Source organism: Convolutriloba macropyga, chromosome 1 (genome assembly GCF_964194025.1).
Source record: "Convolutriloba macropyga chromosome 1, txConMacr16.3, whole genome shotgun sequence".
NCBI lineage: Eukaryota > Metazoa > Xenacoelomorpha > Acoela > Convolutidae > Convolutriloba > Convolutriloba macropyga.
In genome coordinates, this window is record NC_134468.1 from 63,628,777 (window position 1) to 63,652,852 (window position 24,076).

Here is a 24,076-nt window from a genome sequence, read left to right on the forward strand (position 1 = left end):
TTGATAAACATTTGGGTTGACAACATGAAAAAAAATTGAGGAATTGTAAGTAGAATTGAAGCGTAAAAATTGTTACTTGTGAAAAATTGCTCTCCCTGGGTATTAAAATTGAAAAAAGCTCGATCGGCTATTTAAGTTTTTTTAAAATGTTTTAAGGTATCATTTTCTATGTCTTTGATTTTTCTTAAAATTCCAAAATTAAATTAGTCTATTAAACTATATTTCGCGTTTGAGTGGCCCGACGGCATCAAAAAGCGCGACAAGTGGGAAAATAATCAAAAATTTGAAGCCAAAATATTTTTCTCATTTATCATCATGCTCTATCATTATGATCAGTTTATCATAGTACTCCCAGCCTCCGTTTCATGTACCTTTGAAACAACGATAGAAAAGTTGGGCAAAATTTTGCTCATTGCAAGGACAATAAAATTAAAGACATTTTTGAAATTGTTTGGAGGGTTGGAACAATAAAATCTGATGTTTTGCTATTGCAAAGAGAGCATCATTTGAAGGGGCAATTGTTAACAGATCTGTTACTAATATACAGTCTGTTTACATCGTTTTGAGTTCATACTTTTTTTGCTGAAAAGCATCTAGCACAAAAATCGAATTGAATATTTTCGTTTTAATAATTAGTAAAAGATATCAGAGCAATCTAAAGCATTAGATTTTCTTTATTTTCAAGTAAATTCAAACATGACAAAACATATTCTGCTTCATTCGTGAAACTAATCAATAATATAGAATTAGTCATCCATTTCACAAGTACAGTAGGAATCGCCTATGAGTGTCCCGTTGTGACCAGGATGGCCCAAACTCTCATTTTCGATCACACATAGAGGACAGTTTGGGAAATGCTGGCCATCTTCGTTGTCAGAACATGTGCAGCAATTGTCGTCATTACCTGTTCCAGGATAATAATTAGGCTGACGATAAAAGGGAGTTTTGGTAAGCTTAGATCGCACAAAATAGTCAGGACTTCGCGTGTTAGGGTTCAAGTATGGATTTTGAGGCAAGTTGTATCTGCTTGTAGAGTACAAGTTTGGATACCTACTTGGAGACAAGATGTCATCGCAGGAACACATTGCGTCGTCCGGATTGAACTTCGATGTCGGAAGTGGGTATCTATACATTGGATGATGACCGTCATTGTAGAGATTTGGATTATAATTGGAATGTGGTGACATCGTATGCGAGTCTGTGTGTTGAAAAGGTCTGGTGTTAAACGCTCTGGGATTCCCCAGTGGGGGTTTGTTTTCGTCCGGACATTCACACGTCAAATGGTTGCGATCTAAGTCATCGTTTGAAAACTTGAACTCTGTTAAATTGTACGCGGGCTGACTGGGAATATGAAAGCTTGAAATATTCTCCAAAGAATTGAGGTTTAGTTCGGGTTGTCTGTACAAATTCTGACCAGTTTGCTGGTCAAGTAAAGCTTTGTTTGCTGAAATGCTGAGGTTTCGTAAGCTGTTCGACAAAGATGAGTTTCTGAGAAGGTTCGAATTCTTATTCGCGTTCTGCAACCGCAATCTCTGAGAGCTTCGATAGTTCTGAGGGTCGAAATCACTCTGATTACTTGAATTCAAATTGGGATATAGAGCATGATATCTCGATGCCGGATCAAGCTCTTCAAGATTGGCTCGAGGCAAAGACCTGTGTCCAGTTCTTCGAGGGAGAGCGGGACGTAATTCGCCTCCGTGTGAATCCTCCAACAGATCATCTGAACTTTTTCGAGTGTAAGAATGATTTCGAACACGTGATACTGTAGAAATTGAGACAATATTATTTTTTGGTCTCGTGTGGTCAAATTTGGGCTGTGAGGTTGGAGAGCTGGGAGGCGAAATTTGATCCACAGCAGAGAGTAATCCATTGACTTCGCCTAAAGCTTTGCTGCACTTGAGTTCCAAATCTTCGATTGTGGGGTCATCTCTTAAGCCAGGCAAGTAACGATACTCTATTAAGTACATGCTGTTACTATCTCTTGATTGATTTTGATTATTGCTACTGTTAAGTGAGATCTGAGAGCTATTTGAAGTTTCATTGTCAGCTGTTTGAGTCTCTTTGTTACGCGGTTTTCGAGCGGTTGAAGACACAGCTTGCTTCGTGGCCGTAATTGGAGATATGAAGCCAATATCAGACAGTGGTGCATTTTGATAAGTGTTATTACCAGTGTTGTACGGAGGCATATTTTCATTTACATTGTTCAGTTCATTGTTTCTACCTGGCTCGTTGTCATTGTGAACATGTACGTCAATGCTCAAGTTTATTTGATGTGGTGACTTGTTGAGTTGTGAGGCGTCATGAGGTGCCGTGTCTAAAGCCACTTGAGATCCGCGATCCTTCGTTTCTGGAACGATTGGACGAAAATTTGAAGTCAAAGGCCACTGTTCGCCATAATACGGTTGTGGTGAATAGATTGGCTCGTCAATGTTAGGTGGAATTACAGCATCGTTTCCGTAGTCTGGATAGGCAAAGCTAGGTCTGAAACTTGGATCATAAGGTCGTGTAGCGCCCGGCTCGCTGTTTACTTCATGAGGTGAACTGGTTCTGATTGGCTCCTCTTCTGGGTAGTCGGTTTGTTGATTTTGTGGAACCATCGGATAGGGAGGATAGCCCTCATACACGAGTGGTTGTGTTCCACCCGTAGGATAAATTTGTGCTGAAATGAAATTTACATGTTCATAATTTAATCATGTGGTTGAAAAAAAACCAAGTAGCTCATATTAAAAGACTGAGCTCGTATGAAACCAGACTATCTTCTAAAATTTAATTTCAAGCTGCATAATATCGCCACCTCAATGATTTCTAACAAATTGATACATGATGTCACATAATTGTAAGTCAGTCCTCGAACTGCTTGACGGGTCCCAATCTCCCCAACTTCGGTTTCTGATAAACCGTTATCTGGTTCTTTGATCTTTCTCTTGGCTTCTTTTTCGTAGCTGTTTATTTATCATTTTTTCAGTTTATTTCATGCTTCGAAGATGGCAGTTCTAAGAAGTGCGCTGAGCTAACAATGACTAAAACTTGCGTTAGATTTCTGCTTTTATGATTTTATTTCACAGAAGTTTCTTCATCACTTAGCTTCAGAATTTCAATTGAACGATATTTTTTGTACCGTATAATTAAGAAGAATTTTTTGAATGAACAACTTTACAAAATATTCGGTAAAGTTTGATTTGACAATGTTTGTTTCCTAGCTTGGAACTCTCACTGCTTCTAAATTGAGCTTGGGATCAATTCTTGCAACCTAAATGTTAGTATGTGCCAGACAATGGCGATTAGATCTCGATTCTGTACAAATACCCAATTTTCCTTGCTGTTTTTTTATTTTGGCGTCTCCAACATTGATCAAGTTGACTTCCTTCTTTTGGTTACTGTAAGGCCATCGGTATCTTAAACTATCGAGCATGATGAAAGTTATATGTCAATCCTAATTTTGGGGATGGAACTTTATGCTCCCGGAACCTTTTTTGTTGAAACGTCTGTGTCTGATCTATACGTTTGAAAAACATTTGTTTCTCAGAAGAAAACAAGAGTTCTTGGACTCTTCTTTTGACTGAATTTTTGGACATTTCTTTTTCTAACACAGAATATAGATGTAAAATATAGCTATATTGAGAGACTCGCGTTTTTTTACTAACCAATCTTTTTACTATTCAAGAAATTTGGATTGTTTTGGTCGCCTGTTTTCTTTTTGGGTCTTCGTTAGGTTTTTGAGATACGATTTTAAAGATCTCTATGCCGGAAGATGTCGCCATTGTGTACACGTTTCATCATTTTATATTCAATTTCCGTATCAGTAACAGTTAGCAGAGTACGTCACCGAATGAAAAATGGCTTCAAAATGGTTAAAAAATGTGTATCGCCAATTTCTTGCGTAATTGATTGATTCTGTTATACTTAAATGATTGAATCAGGAACTGTTGATTTCAATTTCTATAGCTACTGATGTGTCTTTGCGATTGAATTGATGTTAAAGTTTTGATTATTTTGATTAGGTAGTTATTGGACATTTGAGTTTTAACTCCTTAAACTATTTAGTTCAATAATAAATGCAAAAATTAAATTAACATAACGGACTAACGTCGGGCGAATAGCTCTCAAACACTTTTATTGGCGAGCGCTTAGCTTTACCAATAGCTAACCAAGGTTTAGGGAGGCTAGCTTAAACTTAATTGAAGGGGTGAGGGGGGGGGGGTTGCGTGCGACTGGAGTCAAACTCGCACTTGTTAAGAACCGCACTTTACGCCGTGAGTCTGTCTTCAAAACAGTTGCGGAGAAACGCATACTTAGAGTCTAGAAAGCGGAAAGGCGCTAAGGGAACTTAATATCCTTCGGGCGATACCTGTTTATTCCGTATTAAGAATAGTCAAAAATGTCAGACAAAAAATGGGTCAAGCAATAAATTGCATAAAAAAGAACTAAACAGGACTAATATCGTTTTAACGTTTTCAAGCAGGTAATATTGGCATGCCGAAAACTTCACTCTTGTCTTTTTTGTGTTTTGACATAAAATTTTTAGTTTGACCTCATGAAATGAATTAAAGAGCTCAATGCTAGCCTGTGTTTTTTTCATCTGTCATTTTTGACCCCTCCCACTTAAATAATAATTGGAGTAAAACATATAAGTCATCATTCGAAAGCCCTTGCAGAGTAGATTATTTAAATAAAGGGTTTTTCTAATATCAATTTTGTTGACGTTTTATTTAAAAAATGACGTTTTTAAAAAATTTAAGTTTTTCTCTAATAATCACAGGAAAGTTAAGCGAAACACAGAAATTCAAAACAGAAAAATTACAACCAGTGATCTCTCTGAGTTGTTTCCTTTGTATGCATAAAAAATTATAATTCCTTGGCTAAGCGCAGAAAAAAATTGAAAAACCAATTGTACTATTAGCATAAATATCTACTTCAGCGTCTTCCATCATTCAAAAAAGCGTGAAAGAGGGAAAGGTATCAAAAGCATTTTTTGGATGACTCATTACGATGTAGTTTAATGCAACGGATGATTAATTATTGATTAATGATTAAGGTAACGGACGGGACTGTTCCCTACAAATGTTTTAAATCAAATTCAAGAACATAATTTTCGAAGATTTTTAAACAGCTCTTATGATTATATTTAACTGGTTTACCGATCTGGTTCTTTATTTTCATACATTTTAAATCAACATTAATTTATTCGGATAGATAGTTTTGAGAGTTTTTTGATAATTCTTGGTATAGTTTTAGACTCTAAAGTTCCTCATAAAAAACAATTGAATGTCAAATTTTTGACCAATAGTTTCTTGTATTAACTTACAACTTATCTTAAACGTTTTTAATTGATAGAAACAAAAGTAGCCTATCAAAATTTGTTGTGCATCACATTACGAGCAGTTTACGGGTTCAAGTTTTTTTAACTAAATTTCCTCGTTTTTATTACCAGATTTCACTTTTCCTATGCTAATACATTGTGCATGTGAACATTCTTTGAAATTTTGTGGACGAAAAGGCGGTTTCTTTCAAAGAAATTCTTGTCAGTGTTTTTCACTTTTAAACTGAAAGTTGAAGAACGAAAACTGCTTTGCACCGCAAAATATGATTGACGGGAGCGCCTTCAGCAAAGAATTGTTTCCCAGATTAATTGCAACATAATCCCTCAATTTAGTAATCATGAAACCTTAAATCGTAAAATTGAGCGGCAAAAGGTTTAAAAGGATTAAATTTTTGTGAAATGCCCTTGCAGCCGTAAATAAGTACTTCTCACGTTTATTTTAATCCTATTTTTGATTTTGATCCTAGCTTTGTGGAAACCACTCTCACAAAATTTAAGCGCTTTCCAAATTTAGCGGAAGGTGGCGCCCAAAAGCGCCAGCCACATTCTTTGGAAGTAGTTTTAGTTTGCTCATAATGCATGTATTGCAAATGTCTTCAGCCGTTTTTAGATCAAAAATTTAAGTGGTTAAAAAAATTTTCCTTTTTTAAACCCTTATTAAATTAAATTTTTCAAACGATTTAAGTCTGTCCAAATGATCAAAACTTTTTTGAACTTATCAAACCTTCTTGAATTTTTTAAAAACAAAATGAGATTAATAGCTAATGTGGAAAATTTACCGAGGGAGGGAAGCTTTGAATAGTAACCCGTCTGCTCCTTGAAAATAGAAATTTTGTGAACAGACAAATTACTTGTTTTGTACCCACATGTTCTTCCTCATTTAAACGAAGTTTTACTTCTTGTCGTTACTTTTCTTTTTCTTATCAGTCATTATATAATGCATAAGTCTCTGATAAAAACGTTTTGTACCTTATAACCCGTGGACCTTTTTTTCAACTTTTTTCGCTGCTTTCTGCTTTGTTTAATTGATATAGAAGATGTAGTTTCTCAACAGTCTGTCTAATAATGGTTTTCAAAGTCCCAAAATGTCAATTAAATTATATTTGTCTCAAAGAGTCTCAAAATTTGCTTTTTGTTCTCTATTCGCTATAGAATCAAGCGGCGTTCGCGGTTGAGAGGAGTCGAAACATAATATGCCAACGCCCATTACCAATTCTCCTCGTTTTTGCTTTGTATTACTAAAGTAAGTCACGCACTAACACAAGCATCCAAGTGACCTCAAATCTCACTGAAATGCATACAAATAAGGTCCCGCATTTGACTTAAGTTAACGAACACCATGATTGGCTCCTCGAAATTGCTGCCTCATTTTTCTTTGTCTTTTAAATTAGTGCATACCAAAAAATTTCTATTTCTTAAACCACCCCACAGCTACGAAATATTTTTACAGTATAGAGCTGTAATGAGTTCATTTTACTTCTCTGAAGAGGACTTACGTGTTGTAGAAGTTGGGAACTGTTGATTCGGATAGCTGTCCAGTGTCACTGGATATGGGAGAGCAGAGGGAGCTTCATTTTCTGGACGGACAGGCCAGTCGTAATAACCCGGGAATTTGCCCAAAGGTGGATATAATTCATCAGGGTCTTGAGAGCTTGGGGCTATTTCTGGTCTGTTGCTCGTTGGTTGATCGTTTTTAGGGTATTCAGAATTACCCTTTTGACCTGGAGATGATTTTTTTGGATCCATGAAATCGAAGTCCGGTTCCTTTTCTTGCAGGTTTTGAATGTTACTCGGAATAAACTCTTCGTCTTCGTCAACTGGGAGCATGTTTGTAGGCTTTTCAATAAATTCTTTTCTGTTCAACGGATTTGGTTCGATTTGTGTGATTGCTTTTGCTATTTTTGGTTTGTTGTCTGCAACGTTGAGCTTTTCGATATTTGGTTTGTAAGTCGTTGGCTTAGAAAACTTAGGATTTTCGCCAATGTTAGGTTTTGCCACGGCCTGAACCCGAAGTTCAGCTTCTTTGACTTTTATGTAGCCTCTATCCTCTGGTTCGTGTCCTTTTGGCAATAAATCAGCCACAATGGCCCTAAGGATTCCTGGATCAATAAACTGTTCAACTGGCTCTTGTGTGTGTTTTGGTTCCGCTCCTCTATTAGGTTTGCCAGAAGCGTTTGATTGTTTGACCGGAGTTTCGGACTGTGGGAAAAATTTATTTGGTTCTGACAAACTATTTGGCATGGCTGAATAAGTATTCGGACGTTCTTCTGGATCAATAATGTCATCAGAGATTTGTTGATGTGTCCGATCTCTTCTGTTTGCAGGCTCCCACGGAAAAGCTTTGGAGGCCTTACTTGGGTCTTTATTTATTGACTGAGGTTTTTCCACCTGTTCAGGTTTCAAGAACTTCTCATCGATCGGTGTCTGAATTGGAGACGATGTCTGAAGAGGCTCTGGTGTTTCGGTGAGTTGATTTTGTCGCGGTGGTAAGAAAGGTTTCCTAGATTTGACGGGAGGAACTTTCTGTGTAGTTGGCTTGTCATTATCTACAGGTGTGGGTGTCGCGGTAATCTCTGGCTCTGTTTTCGATTTTTTCGATACAGGTGTCAATTTCTTGTCCAATATTTCACGAGGTCTATCAGGGGAGCTGATATTCTTATCTGGCAACCATGGTTTACTGTGTAAATTTTCCTTTTTGTCCGGTCTTCCTAAATCGATTGAGGAATCAATGGATCGAGGACTATCCAGAGAGCTACTAGGTCTGGTTTCTTCATGAATTTGTTTTAAATTTTGGTCGCTTGGATCACGTAACTTTTTGGGTCCTAGAGAATCTTGCTTGCGCCCATCTGATTCAGGAATTTTTGTTTGACCTGGCTCGCCCATTTTTTGGGTATCTTCAGGTTCTAAGCTGCTTCGTGGAGTTGGGCTGCCTTCACGCGGCTGATCCTGATTCTCTCTGGGAATAATTTCAGTTTCTAGAGATAACTCCAAGGAGCTACTGTCACCAAAGTTTACCGCCAGCCGTCTCTCATCTTTACTGTCGCGTGGATTTTGTGTTGGATCTGGTCTTTTGGGAGATCCAGAAATTGGAGCTCTCCAAATCGGGAATTGTTTATTAGTCTGTTCTTTAGGAGCTGACGGTTTTGGATCATTGTCTTGCTCATTTTTGTCCGGTAGAGAATCCTTAATTTTATCAGCATTATTTCCCCATTTCTTGTGGGGAACTTTTTCAGAAACTGAGGAGTTTTTCTTTGAAGTGTCTTTAACTTGAGTAGGCGTTGACGGTGTTTTTGTTTCTTTCGGCTGGTTTTGTTCAGGCTTGGCCGAATCTCTTGTCGGCGAAGTGATAATTTCTTCGTTCTCAGTTGTGGATCCATTTTCTTCACTGTCATCCAACAATTCGTCAAAGTTCCGGTCGTTTTCTTTGTGCTGCTGGCCAGTTCTAACGGAAGGAATCGTATCTTCTTCAATATCTGAAATCAATTTTTGTGGACTATTTTCATCATCATCTCTGAATAGTTCGTCAAAGTTCCGGTCGTTTTCTTTCTCTTGCTGGCCAGTTTTAACGGACGGAATCATATCCTCGTCGATATCTGGATCAAGGTTTTTCGGGTCATCTTCATCGCCGTCATCGAGCAATTTGTCAATATTTCTGTTATTTTCCTTGTGCTGCTGGCCAGTTCTCGCCGATGGAACCACATCTTCGTCTACGTTTGAATCAAAACTTTCTGGACCATTATCATCATCATTATCATTGAATAGTTCGTCAAAGTTTCGGTCATTTTCATTCTGCTGCTGGCCTGTACGAACAGAAGGAATCATGTCCTCATCCATATGTGAATCAAATTTTTTTGGGTCATTTTTATTTTTATCTTTGAGCAATTGATTAAAATTTCGTTCATTTTCTTTCTGTTGCTGGCCAGTTCTAACAGCCTTCATCAAGTCTTCATCAATATCAGAATCAAGTCTTTTCGGAACATTTTCATTGTCATCACTATCGCTGAACAAATCGGCAAAGTTACGCTCATTTTCTTTTTCTTGCTGGCCGGTTCTCGCTGATGGAATGAAGTCCTCGTCTACGTTCGAGTCAAATCTTTTTGGGTCTTTTTCATCATCATTTTCTAACAATTCGTCAAAGTTCTTGTTATTTTCTTTCTCTTGTTGCCCAGTTCTAGCCGACGGAACCAAATCCTCCTCTATCTTCGAATCAAATCTCTTCAAAGGCTGACCAACTCGTTCTTCCAGTGGAACTCTTGGCGATGTTTTTCTGGGTATCTTTGATGGGGGCGATTTAACTTCATCAGGTGTTACTTTGTCATCTAAACTTGATTGATGACCGTTTTTAGATGGTGAAGTCAGCAATTTTTCATCAGCAAGCTGGTTATATTTTCGCAATTTCGGGCTAGCATCAGAAGGCAATGCAACCTGTTTTTTCAGTTTCTTTTCTCTGGGAGATCTGGGCGATTGAAGCTTGGGAATCTTGGAGGGCTTCAATCTTGAAGGCGAGGTGGGTTCGCCGCTATGAGATTTTGGAGCTGGAGCAGACTTTGGGGTTTTCTGAAACAGATATCAGTACCTTTGAACTTTACTCAGGATTCATTTGATGTGGGCCGGGCAGTAGGAGGAATTTTGGAATAATCGAAATATTGTCAAGCGTTTTTAGCTGAAATACGAGCTACGTGCACATTTTGTTCTAGTTCACTTTTAGAGAATTTCTTGAATGGTATCCAAAAATAAATGAAGATGAAGAAAGATGCTGACGGGAACGAGACAATTTAATGGAAAAAGAGTATGAAAATCGTCGGTCTTAGTGGGACAAAAATGACAAAAGATTTTGTTTTTGTTTTCAGTATCGTGGGTTGGGTCAATTTTCAAATGTAAGAAATCGTCGGCATGTTTGGTTTAAAACATGAAAAATCATGCAAAGGTTTTTTTGTATAATTGCATCATAACATGCCTAGTGTGTGCTATAGAAGCCATTCTCCATCAATGTTCAGAATGTGTGCTGGCTTTTTGTCAAAAATTATACGAAAATTTTAAGTTTGTTCAATTAGGTTTGTCAACAAGCGTACGAAGAAAATTCAAAAGAATTTCTCCATCTCTTGAAATAATGGCTCAAAGCTGCACTTGAAATGCTGATTTTAATTCCTATTCTAACTTTTGACTACATTATAAACGAAGAGCTGCAACAATTTTGACATGTAAAGGCGACGATAAAGACGAAATTGAAGCTTCCGAAACTTACCTGCAGTCGTTTGAAACCGAACAAACCGCAGTTTTCGTATAAACTATTCGGATATTTTATTCCGTCTTTTGTACTGTGGTAATTACCTGTGTATCATTTTAGCATAAAAACTGAAATATTTCGGAGAAACCGAAAATTTGAAGTGTTAAGTTGCCAAGGAGGCTCGGTAATGTGCGTTCGCACATTGAGTTCCGATCCCGCTCATCTACATTTTTCACTTAATTGTCTACCAAATGAGGAAGAGGTATATCGTTCAACAAACCACTAAAAGAATAAAACAATCTGCTCTAGAGGGCCTATGAGACCTGCTGGCTACCATAATATGACTACCAGGAAAGACGGCAAAAAATCAAATAGTTACAAATATTAATTACGGCCAAAACTCCTTGTCCATTTTCTGAAAACCACTAATAACCAAATCAAAATAGCATCAGATAAATTTAAACTAAGAAGATTAACCGGTAATTTTTGGAACAAAATATGGGACTTTTCCTCAATGCGACGTGGCAACAAGTCGACTAGAAATGAGCAAAAGCAGCAAGAGTTTGTTAAAACATTGCTTTTTTAAAATAAATTAAATTCGAACTGATTAGAAACATTAGGCATCAAGTGAAATCTTGAGAGAGTATTTTATACCTCAATAGAGAGCGACTGAGGCCTTTCATTATCCAGGATATGTCATACGGCTACAAAAAGAACGACAAAAACAGGCAAAAATGAGAAACTTGCACGAAATTATGCACGAAAACGATATCCCCCCAATGAATTAAATATTGAGCTGATCACTAAAAACAAAATAATCTTCGTTTGCATTATTTGCAGCTGACAGCATTTGTAAGTCAAATGCCGCCCAATATTGTGATACTGTGCAAAGAAAACAAAAACATACAAAAAGGGGGCAAATTTGCAAAAATCACGAAAAATGGTTTTATGAAAACTTGTTGTTCTAAGAAGAAAGAGCATTCGAGTAAAGTAAAACCGTTATGAAGAGCAACTTGTATTTCGAAAGATAAAGGAAGTGAATTGTATATAGAGATGCGTAGCTACAATTTAACATAAACAAAAATTGGCAGATCTCACAAATCTCTTTTTTTTAATTAAAAACAAATATGTATGAAATTCATAGCAACAAAAGCTTTCGACTAAAAGAGTAGACAGTTTGTCTTGCAACTACGCGGAAAAACAGTTGCGACTTTATTAATGAGACTAAATTATAAGACTATAAAATAACATTAAATACAAGCTGAACAAATAAGTTTCACAAACAACTTTACGAAACCACAGTTTTGAAGCCATTAAATTTATAAAATATTAACCGCGAGAATATAACATCTTCATTTGCATCTCCTGTCAGCATCATATCATCTTTTTGTAAAACGACTATCAAAAAATGACCGCAAAAAGAACCACAAAAACTGAAAATTATCTAAAATTAACAAAATTTTTCTGAAGCAAATTGTCTAAGCCCTGAAGACATCATTTAAAAAGTTTTAATAACAGAAAAATTATTGTTTGATTCATTAAAACATTAAAAGAGGTCTAAATAATGAGGCTAATTTACGAAAATGACATAACATTGTAAAATACGAAAAAACTAACCAGAACAAAAAGGCAAGTTGAAGAATACTATTACTCTTTTTTTTTAGAAATTTTATTCGAAAGTCAAAACAACCATTATTTAATTACGATATCAGTTATTTAAGTTCACTTGTTTATCTATAGTTGGCCAAGGAGACCTTTAAATACACAATATTTGGCATATGACAACAAAATTTTACAACAAATAAAGGGCAAAGATAAAAAACTCTACCAATTTCTGAAAGAGAACGGTGTCGCAGCCCTTCAAACCATATGTTACGAAAACAAAAATGATGTTCAGTTTCAAAAGTTGTAAAGCTTTTTTCCGTTAGATTGTTAAATAATATGACAATTTACCAGAAGAAACAAAAAGAAGTGCAAAAATGGGCAATTATGCGCAAAAATCAGAAAATTTTGTATGAAAACTCGTAGTACCAAAAGCAAAAAAATCTTCTGTTAAAAAAAAAAATCTTCTGTTAAAAAGGTTCAAAAAATCACAGAAATTTCCTTAAAACAAATAAATTCAATAACATAAAAGACATTAAGTAACAATCGAATGAATTAAATAGGTTCACATGCACCTCTTGAGGAAGAAATTTAGATCTTTGAGTGGTTAAACTTAACAATCAGACTGCCAAAAGAATAACAATTGAAGGCAAAAGACAAGTATTCAGTTAATTTTAAAAAAACTCTTCCTCAAAGCCATAACCCTTTGAATCTCTGAAGACAAACTGTATCTACATTCGGCCTCAAATATTTGTAAATTGGAGCTGTCATTAACGGAGCCGTGAATAACAAATATTGTTAGTAATTAACATTCAAAGAACAAAAGCAAAATATTGTGAAAAAAGGCAGCATCAAAATAAAAACCAAAAAGTCTCTGATTCTAAGATTCCATGATATTATCGAAACTCTCCCTGATTTTATCGCGCGCCCAATAAGCGGAATTTATCTTCTCACTGCGTTTCGAAAAATCGACTAAATCAAAGTAAAAGAAGTTAGCATCCATTAAATGATATATTCTTATGTCAGGAAAACTCTTTGTTGGTACCTGGATACCATTGAAGATATTTGCTCAAGGAGTTCCTCCTAAGAAACGTGTCATGAAAACTTTAGCGAGAAACAGAAAATTGTCCTGCAAATGGCTCTAGAAGCAATAAAGCTGAAAGTTAACTCAATGTATTAAAATATGCCCTGGTAATGCAAATGCTGTTATAAGATGAAAAAAGATAGTTAAACTGTTCTCTTGAAAATAATGTAATAAGCAATTAAAATTTTTTTATTTGAATAAATCAAAGATAGTATCTTCATTTGATATACACATTTTAATTTATCGGAAAAACAAAGAAATGTTTTTTTTTCCTTTTGCTGTCTTTAACGGTCAGGAAACTCCTTTTCTCTGAGCAGAAATATTCATTCAACAGCTTCTCAGTCTTGTATAGATGGGTGGAGATAAATATGACCCGTTCCTCAAACTTAAGTTTCAACATATTCGGCTTTTACTGTATATTTTTCAAAATAAGGAAGAATGCAAGATATTAAAATTGACATCCAAGGGAAATTTGCGAAATTCGTTCCCAATAATCCTATTAAAAATCGTCAGTAAACAAATGAAACAGAACGGTCCTAGCAGCACCTTCTCTTGAAACAAGATAGACATTTTTGCTGAGAAAGTGGCATAGAATTTGCTGAGTTAAACGGACAAAATTGAAACGTGATTGTGTTTTTCCATCTAAATACATAGCAGTAACTTAGATCTTCGTTCCAAAATTGTAAAATCAATACTGAAAACGCTGCGAAACATTTTCATTCTTTTGTATTCAGTCATCATGTCCCAGCAATTTTTCGTGTCTACAAAACACACTATAGCACAGTCGAGATACTGACAAATGGAAGCAAGAAAAACAATTGTTTGAAATTAAATCAAAATTGTTTACTCGAATGTTACTCGAATTTATAGTGAGATGCATTGATTGAAGAAATATGAACCACCACCAATGATAGGTACCTGTTTTTCAAAAAGTCGATTGTTTATTCCTTTAACCTGAGGTCTTACTGCTGTCATACTTCTGCGGTAGGTTCTTTCCAAAAAACCTTTCCAAAAGACAAGAAAAAATGAAAGCGATTGATGGAAAACTTGTTGCACCGTCTTTATTTTACATTTTGATGTTCAATTAGTTTGCAATTTAACATGCCAGAGTCCTAAGAAGGTGGAAGACATGCAAACTTTACAAAAACGTAATGCTTTGAATAAAAACGCTAAGAATAAAGGAAAATTTGTTCTTGCTGAATTTTAAGTAAAACGAGTTTTTCGGTTCCCAAACGAGCGTCAGCTCAGACAAATTTAACGTGTTTTGTTATCCAATTCTTTGTATAATGTTATTGTCAGATATAAACAAAAAAAATGAAAATCAAAACAAGCGTGAAACTTTTCTCATCGGTGGTTGTAATGAAAAAGTTTGCTTGAAAAACTAGCTTTTGGCAAAAATATAAAATCGGGACGATGTTTGAAACGGAAAAGTTTAGAACAAACATAAATGGAGGGCAATGTTCTGAAAGGAATTGTGAAGATTGGTTGAAAGTCGGGGCAAAACAGCCTCAAATTCGACAAACATACAAATGTGGAGAACTCTGTGAAATATTCGAAGTTAGAATAACCCTAATTCATATTTTAAAGGTAATTCGTGCTATAAAAGTCAGATTCAGTTGAACTGCAAAAGTAACTGAAACTTGTCCAAATTAACTCAAAATTTTTCAGCATAGCTTACTTGCTGTGATGGTTGCAGTGGATCCTTTTGATCTTGCTGCCACTTGTCAATGTCCTTCATCAGATCTCCCCTCTCCTGCTCTTTTTCGGAATCCTCCTCCGCAAATTCTTCGTCATCGTCCACACTCGCTTCCTGTGAATCTTGATCTGGAGGGAACCCCAAAGGCTGCTTCTTGCTCGGCTCTTTTCCCTTCGATGGTTGTTCTGGTATCCCTTTGTTTCTCTTTCCGGGAGCGAACAAAGTGTTCAAATCCGTTGGGATATGTTCCAGTCCTTGCCTTTGACGCATTTCAGGTATTATGTCTCCATCTTCAATTTCATTGTAGTCCAGTGGCTAAAAATTTGAAAAGGTTGTTTAATAATTTGGTCAAATAATTTTGTTGTCACAATCGAATGTGTTCTATGGATACAGGACCGGCTAGTTGAATAAAAAGGTGGGGTCGTTGCCTCTGAAGTTCCCGATTGCTTACTCAGTAGCCAAAAATCAACTTTAAACTAATTGCAATAGACAGAAACAATGTTCCGAGCTTTTTTGTCAAAATGAGACAATTATTTGATAATGAAAAACTAAAACAAAATATATAGGCAGTTCTTAATCGTTTTCAACATAAAATCTCAAATAGGCAGGCTGAAATACAGCATAGGCAGGCTGAAATATTTAAATAAACAGCTGCACTCGCCGATAACAGAATTCACCAATCGGCATGATATCACTCAGCAAGCTGGCTCAATCGATGAGAAGCAATCGATCTTCAGATGCAATTGCCAATAAATGGCTATATAAACACAGAAACATTTGTTAGAAGGGCTACTAAGTTTTATTTGGACATCTGAGAAGGTGGGTTTTAAGGCAAAATCAAAACAAAATACTTCCAAAAAAGAATTTCAGTTACAACAATAGTAGTGCTAAAGAAAAACTTCGTTTTTTGATTTTGTCACTAACAATTTTTCGCTCACTTTTTTGTCAGGTTGATTTCAGGCTTTGATTTTGAGTCCTTAAAATGTTTAGAAATCTTCAATATTTTAGTATAATACAACAATTTTAAAAGTAACCATTTTGCTCTTGAGATTTTAAATTTTAAATATGTTCGTTACAACTGCTGCACGATTTCGTTCCAACTCTATCCTACACTGAAGCATTAAAGATTCATAATCTGTATAGTTTTTTAAAAGATTTCGGTAATTTTCTATGCCAAATCTTTATTGTAGGAAAGTAAAAATTGTTTTGACATGTCCGACAAATTTGCGATTTTTCAAAAGCTTTTGTCCCTATTTATTGAGATCTTTTGATATCTACCCATGATTTGTGGTGTGACAGCCCAGCTGTATAGCGTATGATTGACCCGCTTTAGATTGAAGGTTCAGTGAATTTGTATGTGTCAGGACGATTTCTCACGTAAGAAACAAAAATTAATCTGCTCTGCACGCAGGCAACCTGACCAATATTGACTGAAATAGCATGAAAAAATAGCCAAGGGATCAAACAAAGCATTTCCAAGCAGAGAGTGAACAAAAATGTGATAACATTTAATGTGAGGAATATTTGCCTTATGTTATTTTGCTGCGATCACAGGGGTTATCGCGGTGGAACGTGACAACCGGACCACCAGTGACATGTGAAAAGGGCGTCTTTTTAATGTTACGGTATCTTCAACGGTTTGAAAATTGGAAGGCAATCGGTGTGCTTGAATACTGCCAAATCAATTAATTGAACAAACCTAAACTTCATTTACCTTTAACTTTTTGTAAGGTGATCGATCCAATAGCCGTTTCCATGGTCGCTCTTTTGAGGCGGGAACATCCTGACTCTCTACCTTGGACAATTTATCTGCTATTTCAGGTCTCAGGCCAACATCTTCCGCTTGTGATAGCTGCTCTGCAGGCTCACCGTTATCCTCATTAATATCGTCATTCTTTTCTGTGTCATCATTTTCACTCATTCTTGCCTCTAAAGCTGAAATTCGTTCCCCGATATCATCAAAGTGTTTTTCAAGGTCACTCAGAGCATTGTTCAAACCGTCCTCTATATTGTCTTCGTTTTCTAAGTTGTCGTTTTGTTTCTCATTTAAGCTGTCTTTCGATGAGTTGTTCGACTCAAAAGTTTCGCTCAGTGATGGATTTGTCAAGTTAAACTCTAAAACTTCAGAGGCAAATTTAACTTGATGCAAGTTCTTCGCGGAACTATTTTGAGGTTCTTCTTTTTTGAGAATTCCTAGTGGATTTGTCATTGGGTCACAATTACCGTATTCACTCATATTTTCATCCTCCTCTTTAATGGCGGGAACTAATCTTCTAGGGGGATCTCCGATCTGTTCGGCCAGCAAACTCTGGTTATGGTCCATCATTTCATCAAGGATATCTTTAGGCAGGTATCTGGCTGCTTGTTCAAACTCCCCGTTCTTCACGTGATCACAAAACGTGTTAACATCTTCTGGCATTGATTGCTGCATTTTTTCAACCAAATCGTCCATTTCTTGAGGGAACAGTGATTTCAACGTATCGGCCGCTACATTGTACAGATCTGCGATTCTTTGCTGCCTTTTGTCCTCGTAAGCTTTCACCTCTTCATAGAGCTTCTCAACATCTTCTGGTGGTAAATTTTCTGATATGAGTTCAGGGTTCGTTAGAAAAGCGTCATAAAGGCCTATAACGTCATCTGGATGGACATATTTTGCCAAGATGTCCACTAATTCATCGGGAATGTCAAGGTCTGCGGGCTCCAGAAGGTCGAGCATTTCATCAGTTTCTCCCGGCTGTACTATGTCCGTTTCAAGAGGAGGTTCTGGAACGTTAACGTAAACTATTTTGGATTGCGAGCCGAGTTTCTGTGCCTCCTCGTAGAAATCTCCCAGAACCTCTTTGCTCACAGTTGTGCTTCCTTGGGGCTTCATAGCCAGTTCACTTTCGCTTTTGGAGAACAAAGTTTGTGAGAGCTTGCGAGGTCGGTTGTTCCTTGCTAGTGCCGAGTCAGATAAAGCATGGTGTTTGGTCAAGTTAGAACTCTCACTTGCTTTTGCTGCTGAATGTAGCAATGCTTTTGTGGCTACCAGATCTCCAGTATTTAAGGAATCGAAAATTTTAGTTGCTAAATCAACGTCCAGTCTCGCCAAAACATCTTTCAAACTTGATTTGTCATTACTGAAGGTCTCAACCAAGGTCTGCAGCACGTCTTTGGTTTCCTCTAAGTTTTCTGGGTCTAAGAGCTTGGCCGGATCTTTGAAACGTTCCTGAGCTTTCTCGATTACTGAAATTATATCGAACGGGTTGAATTCTTTCAGGACTTTGTCGGCCATTGGTTTTTCTATTAAACTGGCAACTTTGACAATATCGCCCCCGATTATAGCGTCCAATATCTGGTTCTGTCTGTCGTTATCGAAATCGGAAATGAATTCCAATATCTGTTCGCCTCTCCAGTCTAGCATCAATGAAGCGACGATCCTCTGAGGTGTCATCATGGCAGTTCCTGCTTCACTTTGAATGTCACTCTCGCTCTTTTCCTTGTTTTCCAAATCTTCGTCTGATGTTGCATTTGTTGCTGTGTCAAAATAGGGTTCTGATGACTCAATTTCAGCCATGAATTTATTCCCTGAGTTGGATAGAAAACTTTGACCAGGAAGGCTCCTTTGATCTTGTTTCACATTTTTTTCCAACATATTTTGATCAGGTCCTTTTCCGTATTTTCTATTGTTTCTTTGGTTTGAGTTCTTGGGTTCATTTTCACTTTTGTATGGCTTTGAGGACGGCTTAGCTGAGGTAACCTGTCTTTGTAAGTCACGTCTTGGCTCATTTTGATATTGGTCAACCTCAAGTTCTATTCGATCATCGTTAACTAGTGACTCAATAAGCACCTCTGAACTTATTTCCCCAATAATTGCATCTATGACTTCGTTTGTTAGAAGTGATTGGAGTCTGGCTTCATTTCTGTCACTGATGGCTTGTAGTAACTCCGATTCTGTTTCTTCGTCATCCTCCAAAACAGTGTTCAACACTTCAGTTGTCGAGCCCAGAGGTTCTTCAAGCAATGACTGGGAAACAAACTTTACCAAATGCTGATGCAAAGGACTCTCCGCCTGCCTCAAAATATCGGAAATGTTTTCTTTAATCTTCTTTCCTGGCAAGTTTTGAAGCAGAAACTTGGCGCAATCTTCTGGTAGTAACTTCCGAAGTTTTTCTATGTCGCCTTTTGCGATTGCGTCTTTTATTTCATCTTTTATGACGTCATATAAGCCCAGGTTTTCCAGCCAATAGTTTCTCTCCCCTTTAGGTAAGTTCATTAAAGCGTGGGACGCCAGGAATATAACCGCTGAGACGTGATGTCCTTGAGCTGCTTTCAGTTGTTTTGCAACCGATTCATCACTTTTCATTTCTTCTGAGAAGTTATCACATGAAGTATCTTCATTTGCTATTATTGGAACTGGAATTTTGCTCAAAGTTTCCTGGCACTTTTGGGGTCCAGAGATGTCCAGAATGTATTGGACTATCGGCTCAGCTAGAAGTTGGGCAATCGTATCTCGGATATCACTTTCTGATCCATTACCGGTCGACAAAGCATTGACAATTATTGCTGTATCGCTACTTGCACCCGCATCAGATAAAATCTGTTCACGACTTCTTCCATCTTTCTGATTTATTAGAATTTGAGCTGCCAGCTTATTTCGCACATCTCTTGGCAAGTTGGCGATGTCCGTACCCGTTACAGGTAGCACTGTCGGTGGCGAAGATCCATCTTGCAGTGCTTCGTCACTTGACATCCGGTACAATTCCCTATCAACAGGAGTGCTCGTGATGGTACCTCGATTCCCTCTATCGTTCTCTGATGGTTTACCAATAACTTCTGCCATCGCTTCTGAAGTATTCGAGGTTCGTCTTGAGTCATTTGAAAAGGAACCCGGAAAGTTTAAATCAGGATTTTGATTCAACTGGTTTTCGTCATTAATAAGAGACTCTTTTATTTCGTCTTCGAGGTCGGGATTAGGTCGAATGGGCGATTGCATTGGCGAATGAGTCGTGAATGCATCCAAAGCTCCGGCAGTTCGGGATCTTTGCTTCAGCCTTTCAATTCTGGACTTTTTAGATTCATGGGTTGAGCCCCCTTTCTGATCGTTGTCCCGAGACTGACTCGAGTCGTTTAATGGAGAGCGCGATGTTGAGTTTTGGCTGGGTTGGTTTGAGTCTCTAGGCCCGAAAGGAGAGAGCAAATTTGACCTCGTATCTTTCGATGGTACTCGTTTAAATTCAGGTCCTGAAAGGTATTCACTTTCAATTATAGATGTAGTGTCTGTGTCTTGCTGTTGCTCGTCATTCAATAATGAAGCGGCTGCGGTTTCAATGTCCTGCAAAATTTTGGGACTCAGTGTTTTTGGTATCATGCTGGAATCCTGCTTCCTCAGGGCCTCCAAAACCTGTTTCTTCTCAGATTCTGAAACATTTGGGCTTTTGTTCAAAATATCTTCGGCTATCGATAGGTAAGTACTGAAAGTCGCGAATGAAGTTATATTTGTCAATGATGTTTCGTCAACATGTCCTCGAAAAATGTCACCCCGGTTCAAATTTGATGATTGATTTTCATTTGAGTCGGTGTCGAAGTAGCGTAGTACTTCGTTAGGGATAGAATCCGGGGTTTTGTTCTGCAATGCTTGCAATAGTCCCTGTAATACATCTCTTGAAATGCCTGCAGTTGTTAACATTTGCAGATATTCCTCAACTTTGACCGAATCTAATGACATTAGAAATTCGTAGATTTTCATTTTGTCATCAATTAATCGCTTCGAAATTTTCCTCCGACTTGGCGGACGCAGGAGTCTGTCATTAATTCGCATAGAAGGAATATTTTCCAAGCTAACAGGACGGTCTCGTGTTAATGGAATTTTATCTTTGTTATCCCTGTTAAAGGCCGCAGGCGTTGATTTGAAGGTCAATGTTTGCACGCTTTCACTGCTTACGGCAGCTTCATTTAAATAGTCCACAATGTTGAAATCACTTGCGCGACCTCTGAGAAGCAATTCTATCTCCTCACTCGTACCTTCTTTCATTTCTGTATTTGTGGCAACGGCTTGTGACTCTGCCTCTGTTTGAATGCCAATTTCATTGACAGTGTTCGTCATTGCATCTTTCAGACGTTTGTTGGGACTCTTTTTCACTTTCTTGGAATCGTCATTGGAACTTTTTGAGGTACTGGACGTTACAGAATCCCGATTGTGTCTCTTGGACCCGTACCTCCGGGTTTTCTTTCCATATTTGTTTCCATGACCGTGTCTGCCAGAATATCGTGAGTACTTTCCTTTCTTGGATTTTTTGCCTTCTGACGAAGAGCTTCCAGAATACGAACTGGAAGTTCGGCTGATATCATCAGACCCAGAGCTGTAAACTCCAGCTTGAGTTCCCTCGCTTTGCAAATGCTTCCCTTTCCGTCTGTGTCGTGATTTTCGTGAAATTCTAGAAGTGCGACGACGGGACCCGAACAAGTATTCAAACGACTTTCCCATTCTTGTTGGTGAGTTGTCTGTCTGAGTTGACGCTTCACATGCTGTTTGAGTGGAAATGTTCGATGAAGGCGTCTTTGGACTTTGTTCAAGGTCAGTTCGGTTTAACCTCGTGAACGACATTTCTCTATCGTGCATTACGGTCAAATAGCTGACATTCTTCCGTTTCTTTGTTTTATCGAATTCAATCGGCGATGATGCTTGGTTACGTAACTTTTTCACACTTCCAATAGAAGTTGCAGAGGCGGAGAGTGATTTGTCAAACTTGATTTTCTTTCCACTTCCGTTTTGATTTACTGGAGTTTCAAGTGTTGATAAAAATTTCTCCTGTTCTTGAGCTCGTTTTTCTTTCTTTCTGATCAGTTTCCATTTTCCAAGAATTTTTCCGGCCTTCGTTTTCTTCTCGTTGCCTTTTGTGATAATACTCTCAGTCGTGAACACTTCCTCAATGTGTCTGTAAGTTCCCGAAGATTCGGAGATCAAATTGCGACCACTAAAATTGGAAAAGACGTCACTGGTTGCGCGAGATAAGTTGTAGTTACTTCCACCTTGACTTCGGTTCAAATCCAGAACGTCTTGGTCCATTCCTGGTTTCGAAACCGATGGAAATCGGAAATGTTCAGGCTCGATTTTTCTAAACTGGTTAACCGGTGGGTTACCGTCATCTCCATCTAATCCTTTTGTTTCAATGTAAATGCCCATGGAGTACGGGTTTTCTTCATAAGGTTCCGTTTCAGTTCCTGTTCCCGTTCCAGTTGCAGTGTCCCCACGAGAATCGGTGAAACTTCGATCATTATTGTAATGAATTTTGGGAGGGTTGTTGACAATAACGTCGCGTGAGTTGGCATTAGGATTGGCTACTTCGAACTGTCTGGCGTGATCAGCTGGTCCATAGTCTTCTATGATAACCGGATCGTATGGCGAATCTTGTGTATAATCAGCCGGGAAAACCGAAATTGAATCTTCGGATTGTTGGTAGTTTAGAATGAATAGCGGCTGGCTTTCCATCTCAGCTGTAAGTTGGTCCCGTTTATTGACAGGCCATGACATTCGTTTTTCTTCGAATCTGTTGCTCCTGTTAGGATTGACCCTTCGCCTCACTACTGTATTGACATCAACTGGTGGCGAAGATTGACCAATCAGAGGCGATGGTTGGTATTGGGGTGCTCCGAATTGCGCAATCTCCAAGTCATTCTCCCCAGGTGTAGAGGCAATCAAGTGATGTACTTGGTTGAGACTACTGTTGCTATTTGGTGCTTGAGGGTGAAGTTGTGGCCGACTTCGCTTCAGCCGAGATGCTCTGTTTGCCCACATCTCGGTCGAGTCTGCTATGACTTCTTGCCCTCCAGGGGAGTCGTTGGAGATTGCGCTTTCCGCTAAAAAAGGCTGGTTTGAGTACAGACGTCGCCGCAAATGACTGTCATTGGCCTCCTTCAGATCTTCGCGACTTGAAATCACACTATATGACTGCAAGTTAGATCGGATGCTTGACTGAGAAACGTCTGCTGGTTTTTGTCTCTGTTTATCTTGCATCTCTCGTCGCAGTTTAATGAACTTCGAGCTTCCAGATGGAGATTGCGCGTCCCCTCCAGGCTTGGATACTAAATGGGGGCGCTCTGCAAGCATATGTCCAGGAATCGCAGTGACGGTGACCTGGGGTGTTACAGTTAGAGTAACTTTAGGTCCGATTCGAGCAGTATGACCTTCGGCTTGTTTGATCTCGAAAGGTCGCCGGATCGTTCCAGACTGGGCCGAACTTAGAGGCTGGAAGCCCCACTCGTTTTCTTGGTTTTCGTCGTCAAACTCGAGCGCTGAGTAGAGAGATTTGGGTCTCGGTTTTCCACCTTCACGGCCATTAAAAGCCGGATAGGCTGTTAGGTCCTGGCTGACAGGGCGGAACCCGTGTGGGCCATTGATTACGCGTCTCAACACTTTCTTTTCATCGTTTGCCTGTCGTCCCAGAACACTGTCACCTGATGTGAATGTTGTCGGGGATGTCCCCCGAGTCATGCTGGAAACAGAGCCGTAGTCGCTGGTCTTGCGACCTCTTTCAGCCTGCTTCTCTTTTCCGGGTAAAATATTCAAAGGTTGCACTATATGCAAAGGGTTATCTACACGCAGTTTTGACTCGTGATACACAACTTTGGCTTTGATTGGTTTTTCCAAATGAAGAGTTTCGCATGAGGAATTCGGGCTGACTACATGCACTCCGGCTTCGCAATGTCGCTTAATTTTTAAGTTAATCTCCGAATTCGAAGTTGGAAGTTTTTCCTGACTCTGTCCAAAGTTGCTTCGAACATCGGAAACTGACGCAAGTCCCAGATCATCCATGAATCGCTGTAGCATGGTGCTGCGACCATATTCTAAAGGCATTTGCAGTAAGTTGTCCCCTGATTCGTACTGATTAGGTTCCCTAATTTCCAGTTCCTGGAAATTAGTCAGTTTGTGGAGATCTGCTAAATCCATGGAGAGTGCTCTCTCCTTGGCTATTGATCTGCCCTGTGATCGACCAACATGTTGTTGTTGATCTCTGTGTGATGTGCTCGACTGCTCCTGATCTTCAAGATTCTCACGAGATCCACGTAGAGATATTTTCAGATACATGGGGTTACCTTCGTCGTCTTCACCTAAACATAGCATTTTTTGATTACAAACAGATGAACATGCCGATTAACGTTAGATAT

At 38.3% G+C, this 24,076-nt stretch overlaps 1 protein-coding gene across 1 annotated transcript in view; it reads right to left on the bottom strand.

Annotated features, from left to right (window-relative positions):
* Positions 1 to 592: 592 nt before the first annotated feature.
* The window catches only part of LOC142341509 (uncharacterized), a 93,266-nt gene continuing 69,782 nt past the window's right edge, over positions 593 to 24,076 (bottom strand). Inside the window, exons 20-23 of the mRNA XM_075392496.1 lie at positions 16,644 to 24,019; positions 14,912 to 15,244; positions 6,817 to 9,877; positions 593 to 2,659 (exon numbers count right to left, since the gene is read on the bottom strand). Of these exons, the coding sequence (XP_075248611.1) occupies positions 747 to 2,659; positions 6,817 to 9,877; positions 14,912 to 15,244; positions 16,644 to 24,019 (12,683 nt within the window). The 3' untranslated portion in view covers positions 593 to 746. The remainder of the gene's footprint in view (positions 2,660 to 6,816; positions 9,878 to 14,911; positions 15,245 to 16,643; positions 24,020 to 24,076) is intronic.